The sequence below is a fragment of the Castor canadensis genome, chromosome 5 (genome assembly GCF_047511655.1).
Source record: "Castor canadensis chromosome 5, mCasCan1.hap1v2, whole genome shotgun sequence".
In the NCBI taxonomy this organism is placed as follows: domain Eukaryota; kingdom Metazoa; phylum Chordata; class Mammalia; order Rodentia; family Castoridae; genus Castor; species Castor canadensis.
Genome location: NC_133390.1, coordinates 17294538 through 17302012, shown reverse-complemented (window position 1 = coordinate 17302012; position 7475 = coordinate 17294538). Strand labels below are relative to the sequence as shown.

At 37.1% G+C, this 7475-nt stretch overlaps 1 protein-coding gene across 3 annotated transcripts in view; it reads right to left on the bottom strand.

Moving 5' to 3' along the window:
- Positions 1 to 1288: 1288 nt before the first annotated feature.
- Cyyr1 (cysteine and tyrosine rich 1) overlaps positions 1289 to 7475 on the bottom strand; it is an 89363-nt gene continuing 83176 nt past the window's right edge. For all 3 annotated transcript variants that reach the window (XM_074072858.1, XM_074072859.1, XM_074072860.1), the window contains one exon: positions 1289 to 4362. In XM_074072858.1, the coding sequence (XP_073928959.1) occupies positions 4338 to 4362 (25 nt within the window). In that variant the 3' untranslated portion in view covers positions 1289 to 4337. The remainder of the gene's footprint in view (positions 4363 to 7475) is intronic.

Genomic DNA, 7475 nt, shown 5'->3' with positions numbered 1-7475 from the left:
CTTAAGGAATATGTGTTATATTTGCAACCAACATTCTCAACATCACAGAGACCTTGGCACTTTGAGTGTCATAACTGCAGTATAATTTGGACTGATCACATTTGCAAAAAAAATGTAAGTATGATGTACTGATAACATTGTGCTAAGTACTTTATGTAAGTCAGGGAGCTTCTCCATGAAACAGCCTGGAGCTTGTGCATATTTGCATCTTCTTATGTAAGAAGATCATCAATGCCAAAACACGAAGAAAGTCATTCAAAACAAATTTAGCCTTTGGACCTCATGGCAGTTAGACTATTAAAGTGCTTCTAGTAGAGGTATTTGAAAGAAAAAGATACTACTTATACTACCTATTAAGTTTGTTAACTAGAAGAATGGATGTGACAATTTTAACTTAGGATGTTTTGTTTTATTCAGGAAAATTCTTAGCATTGTTTTATGATTTCACTGAATTATGACAATGACCTTGGATCAAACATTTAAGCTTGATTATAAAGTGGCACAAAAGTCTGATAATCTATCCTCAATGTTCAGTATACAATTTTTAAACAAAAGAAAGAACCCACATAAAAACACACATGTTAAGATCATTTGCAGCAAACTATGGCACTTTTGAATTATTTATTAAATGCTTTTACATCTAAAGGTAAGCACTTCATAAAATTTGCATTTGGTAAGAGACAAAAATGATGTCAATAACATCATTTTTCATTAACTGTATAACTTTCTAAGAAATTAGTAAAATTTTATAAAAGATGAATAAACATTTGTCTCATTTATATCTGAATGGAATTCCACAGAAGAGAATCCAAATTTTATTTTTAACTTTTTTGGTAAGTCCATTTTACATCTTCATGGTCAAGTTCTGAGAATTTTTCTACCTAGTATAAGATCTGTGGGAGTATTTGGTTTCTTATCTTTTGCTCAAAAGTGAAGTATTTGCTGTATGTGAAATGATGTAATTCCCCTCATTCTACAGTTGCAAAAAACTGTCAAAATCCACTGACTAAAGCCAGATGATTTTTAGGAGGCAGTTGTTAGCATTGAAGAATTATTATTTGCTTATAGTGCCCATTGAGTCCCCTTGATTGTGTTATAATTATTAAATTAAATAAATAAGATTCAATTGTGATTTTTTTTACTTCACATCTACCTAAAACATGAGCAGACATTTGGGGACGAATAAGTCCATCTAACATTAATTTTAGATATCACTTTTAGAACATTTCTTTAGTAGATATTCAACCAGGTTCTATTTGAACTCTCGATAGCAGAGATCTTCACAAAGTAATATATAGAGTCAATAAGAAAGCTCTAGTTGCTCTTTTTTTTTTTTGCTATACAGGAATACTTTGAAGATATTGGGTTCATTTCTAGACCATCACAATAAAGCAAATGCCACAATAAAGTTAGTCACATGATTTTTCTGGTTTCCCAGTGCATATTAAAGTTATGTTTTCATTATACTGTAGTCTGTTAGGTATGCAATAGCATTATGTCTATAAAACCATGTATATAGCTTAATTAAAATTTTTTTTTGTGAAAAATACTAATTGGCACCTGAGCTTTCAGCAGGTTGTAATCATTTTGCTGGTGGAGAGTATTAACTCGGTGTTAATGGCTGCTGGCTGATAAGGGTGCTGACTGTGGAAGGTTGGGGAGGCCATGACAATTTCTTAAAATAAGAAAGCAATGAAGTTTGCCACATAGACTCTGTTATTCATGAAAGATTTCTCTGTAGCATATGATGCTGTTCAAGAGATTTTTATCCACAGCAGAACTTTTTAAAAAATTGCAGTCGATCCTTTCAAAACCCTGCTTCTGTTTTATCAACTCAGTTTATGTAATATTCTAAGTCCTTTGTTGTTATTTGAACAATGTTTACATCTTCATTAGAAGTAGATTTCACCCCAAGAAACTGTTTTCTTTGCTCAGTCATAAGAAGCAACTCCTTATTCTCTGATTTACCATGATATTGCAAAACGTCAGCCATATCTTTAAGCATCATTTCTAACTCTACTTCTTTTTGCCATTTCCATATCTGCAGTTAATTCCTCCATTGAAGACTTGAACCCATCAAAACCATACATGAGGGTAGGGATTATCTTCTTGCAAACTCATGTTATTTTGATAGCTTGAGCTCCTCTCATGAATCATGAATGATCCTAATACCATCTAGGACGGTGAGTCCTTTCCAAGAGGGTTTAGTTTACGTTGCCCAGATCCATCAGAGGAATCAATTTCTATGACAGCTATGGCCTCATGAAATGTATTTCTTAAAGAGTAAGTGTTGAAAGTCAAAGTTACTCTTGATCCATGGGCTGCAAAAGGGAGTTTGTGTTAGCACACATGGAAGAAACTTTGGTTTCATTGTACATCAACAACAGAGCTCTCGAGTGAAGAGGTTTCCTGAGCAGTAGGTCTCAACAGTGGTATTACATTATTAAATAAATCATATTGCTAACAGGCTTTGTTGTTCCATTTGTAGAGTACAGCTAGAGTAGATTTAGTGTAATTCTTAGGGGCATTAGGAATCTTAAATGATAAATAAGCACTGAGCATTGATTTCAAGTTAAAGTCACCATATGTATTATTAGCTCCTAAAAAAAGAGCCAGCCCATCTTCTGAAGATTTGAAACCAGAAGACTTCTCTCTAGCTGTGAAAGTCCTACAGGCATCATCTTCTGGTGTAGTGGTGTTTTTATCCATGCGGACAATCTGTTGTTTAGCATAGCCACCTTCATCAATGATCTTAACTAGATACTCTAGAGAACTTGAGGCTTCACTTTGCACTTCTATGTGATGGAGATGGATTCTTTCCTTAAACCTCATGGACCAACCTCTGCTACCATCACACTTTTCTCCTGCAGTGTCCTTACCTCTCTCAGCCTTCACAGAGTTAAAGAGGGTAAGTAAAAGTCATGTTCTGAATTAGGCTTTGGCTTAAGGGAATATGGCTGGTTTGATCTTGCATCCAGACCACTAAAACTTTCTCCATATAAACAATGAGGCTGTTTCTCTTTCTTATTCTTGTTTTCACAGGAGAGACACTTTCAATTGCCTTCAAGATCTTTTCCATTACATTCACAACTTGGCTTACTGTTTGATGTAAGGAAACTAGCTTTCTGTCTATCTAGTTTTTGACATGTCTTCCTCATTAAGATGAATCATTTCTAGCTTTTGATTTAAAGTGAGAGATGTGTTCTGTTTAGTTCTTTTTGAAGTCTGGTAACAAGGAGCCTCCTTTCATTTGAATACTTAGAGGCCACTGTAGAGTTGTTAATTGGCCTAATTTTAATATCATTATTTTAAGAAACGATGGCGTACAGTCAGTAAAGCAGTCAGAATATATGCAATGTTTATCAATCCATTAAGCTTATTGTCTTATGTGGGCATGATTCATAGAATCTCAAAACAGCTATTATAATAACATCAAAAAATTACTGATAAAAGATCACCATAACAGATATAATAATAATCAAAAAGTATGAAATATTTTGAGAATTACCAAGCATAACACAAATACATGATAAGCATATGCTGTTGGAAAAATGGCACTAGTAGACTTGTTTTATGCAGGTTGCTACAAACCTTGAATTTGTAAAAAAATGTACTATCTGCAAAGTGCAGTGTAGCAAAGTGCAATAAAATGAGATGATTCCCTCTGGCAACTTCCACCCAGTGCCTCAAAAGTATCAGGCACACAACACAGTAGGCTCTCAGGCACTCAATATATACTTATCGATGAATGAAATAATGATCAATTCTAGTTCTGACATTTTTCTGGTACTGGGATTTGAACTCAGGGCTTCACTCTTGCTAGGCAGACACTCTACCACTTAAGCCATGCCAAGCCCTATAGTTCTGACTTTTTAAAAACTGCATATAATCTCCCATCCTACTTCACTCTTCTCTTTTCCAAGATCAATATTGAAGTTTCCTTCAGCTAGTCCTTAAAACAACATGATTATCAGATGTTCTGTCAATTTCATCACTCTTCTCTGCAACAGATCTCTTAAAATGTGGTTCCATACAACCAGGCACAAAACCCCTCATAGGGTCAGCTCTGAGCAAGATAGGAGCCTTGTATTTTCTTAATATGGGCATTCGACCTGAAATATGACCTGATCCCAGCACGTATTCCTTAGGGCAATCCTTTCCTGTCTGTGAGCTGTTTTGTGTCAGGCAAGATCACTGATTGACACATAACTCTGTTCTGGGAGAAGGATTACTTCCTTGAATTTCCAGGATAAGGAGGGGGTGGAGAACGCTGTGCTGAGGCCTGTGGGGCCGGGGAGTATGGAGGAGGCAAGTCTGCACGGTATTCCCTCTCATGGTCATAACTGTAGGGGGGCGGTGCCACTGAAAAAGAAAAGGAGAATAGCATCAGGTATTAAGCAAACATCTGAGTGTCTACTATGTTAAACCACTGAGCTAACCACTTCAGGAGGATAGATAAATTTTGCCTGCAAAACATCTTATTTTTTAAGGTTCAGAACACATATGTATGAAAGGGTAAGTGCTCCTAAAGGTGGCAGCCATGGATCAGATTATTCAGAATTGGTGGCTTAGAGACAGTCTCTTGGAAGGGTGATGATGAAGGGGCAGAGAGAGAAGAAGCTGGGGAACAATTCAAGTTTGGCCCAAAGCACAGACACAGGAGAATTCCTTTGTTTAAGCAGAAATTACATGGAAGGGAGAAATGGGAGAAGTCATTGAAGAGACCAGTTAATCCTTGTGGTGGGTTTTGAGTGACATGTATGGACTGTGTAATATGAATTTATCAGAAAATTTTTTGAATGTGTTTGTGAATATGCTCTGGGAAGATGGCTATCTCAGCAGTATGGAGGGATCATAAGAGACTCATGACAGCAAAGTGAAAACATTCGTAAGAGCCCTGAGCAGCTAAGAGCTTAGGTGATAAGTGGGTATGTAGGAAACAGAATGAGAGAGTGAAAGAAGAGGTAAAGGTGCTGGATACCCATATGGGACTCCTGCAACTTGGAGGCTTGTGGAGTCATTACTGAAATAAGAAGTGAAAAAAAGGAAGACAAATAAATTTGGGAGTGAGGATTAAGAATTTAATTCTTTAAATCTTATTTGAAAATTTGTCTTTAATTTTACTATAAGGTACATCAGTGTATTTTAAAAATCATGTTTAATACACTTTCCAATGACTATGCATAGATGTCTATTTTGTAATGGTCTCAATTCCATATCCAGGGTTGGAAGATAGGCAGCCCTGGAACTGAAATTCACCCCTGTCTTCAAGAACTAAATACTTCTGAAACATATTAGCAACCACTTAGTAGTCAGTTTGAAGATATGCCAGAAGTTGAATCATCCTCAAGATCCTGAGTGTACTTGGAAATCGGCATGCCTTAATTGGTTACTGTGAATGTATCCCAAATCTCAAGACTGGTGTCTTGGAAAATAAATGGCCAAACTTTCAATGGTAGAATGGCAAGAAAAAAAAGCAACATTTCAACAGACTTATTTTTAAATGTCTTCCAAATTGTGCTCTTCTCAATAAGAATTTGATAGTATTCTGATAAATCAGCATATACAAGATGGGGCCTAAACCAATGTGCAGAAGCAAACTGTTTCCTTCTGGAGTTTTCTGGTTAGCATTGCTTTATTAAGAGTTTGATGATTGGAACCATTTACTGACCCTATAGGTGGAGAAAGTGAGGACACAGAATTGAGTCACCCGAGAAAAGAGGAAGGAGTCACTGAGCACTGCCCCATTTGTAAGTCTCTAGTAGACTGAGCAGGCTGGGACTTCAGCAGAATACACAGGTCTGTAAAGACATCAGCAAAGATGCTCACAGCTTTTGTAATGCTCCTTCAGACCAGGGTTTCTCTAATCTCTATTTTCTACAACAAAATGAAACAACTCTTGTGGAGTCTACACACATGCCCACTGAATTTTACATCTACTTCTCTGCTCCATTAAACTTAGTAGGACTGGAAACAAAAAGATTTATAATGAACTTCATCCAATCCAAGAAAGGAAAGGCTGAAGCCTTTATATAGAATAGGAAGTTCTAGCTGGATGCCCACTAGACTGTAAGAACATTGTTTTTATGCCGAGGCTTTCCCCTGCCTCCTGCTTGAGGAGCCCATGCTGACTGATTCTACAGATTAACTCTGTATCATTCTCTGTCATGAACCTGTGGTGTGTTTATGGGTCTGTAACAAAGTGTTGACTCTCTGCCATCTGCATTAGAACTGCTGGAGAACATTTCAATGGGAGTCCTTATGGTCTATGCAGCTGCATGTTGAACTTGAAAATCTCAGATATGAAACAGTGTTCTTTCATTCATACGACCTTTGAATTTTAATAAGGTGCTAACAACATTGGAGAATGGAAATCTGAGGACTATCTATAATGAAATTAACATGGTACAACTTTTATAATATACCATTGGAAAAAATTATCAAATAGTACTTGTGTAATGGTGGACTGTGTTATCTTTCCTGATGATAATAAGATTTCATTAGGAAGTAACTCTAAGGAAGGTGCATGGTGTCATCAAAACCATTCAACATTATTTTAGAAAATGCCTGACTCTCACCCAGAACAAAGTTGAAGTAAAGGCCATAAAGTTGGTGGCAAGACTGCCACTGTCCCCATGCCAGCCACACAGACACAACAAAGACTCCCACTGTCTCTGTGCTAGTCACACAGACATAATTCTCCTCTATGATGGCCTGGGGTGTTCTCCTTCCTCTCAGAGAACATCGGGACGAGTCCGGTCATGTTTTACATCCCTGGTCTTCATAAAGGACAATCTTCTAGAACATTCTTCATTATCGACCTTTAACCCATGAAGGCTCTGAACATGTAATCTGATTAATTTCAACACTTTCCCCAACTTCAGTGTACTCTGTGGAAAACAAAGCATGCCATCAGAAATTCCTGGGTGTTGTCTTCATTTTCATTCCTTCACCATGTTACTCCAGCTCAGGACACTGGAAGTTCCTTTCTGACTGTGTCTATTTCTCAGAGTAACAAGATGTGTTGAGGGGCATCTGCTGTGAGAAAGGTGGAGTCAACTTTTTTTCACTAAAACCTCTCTGTTTTCGTTTTAGATGTTATTTTATCATTTTTTAAATATTTACTTACATGTGTTACATTGTTTTGGCCACTTCCCCCTCCTGGAGTGAATTTTTGAGTTTTGAGAAAGAAGAAGAAAATGTGAGATAATTATATGAAGGAGTGGAGGCAAACATTCACTTCCCCTTTTTACTCTTAATTAATATCTGATTTTCCAGGATAGAGACTTCCTCTACACTGTCAAATCGGAGCTGGTCTGTTTCCCTCATATCCTACAACCTATGGGGCCAAGAGGTGCTCAGTATGTTTGTGGTTTTTATAACCATCTTTCAAACCATTAAAACTGAGCTCTTTGCAGCACATATGCTGTGAGACCATACCACTTCCTCCTGTGGCCCTTCCTGCCCCAACACGT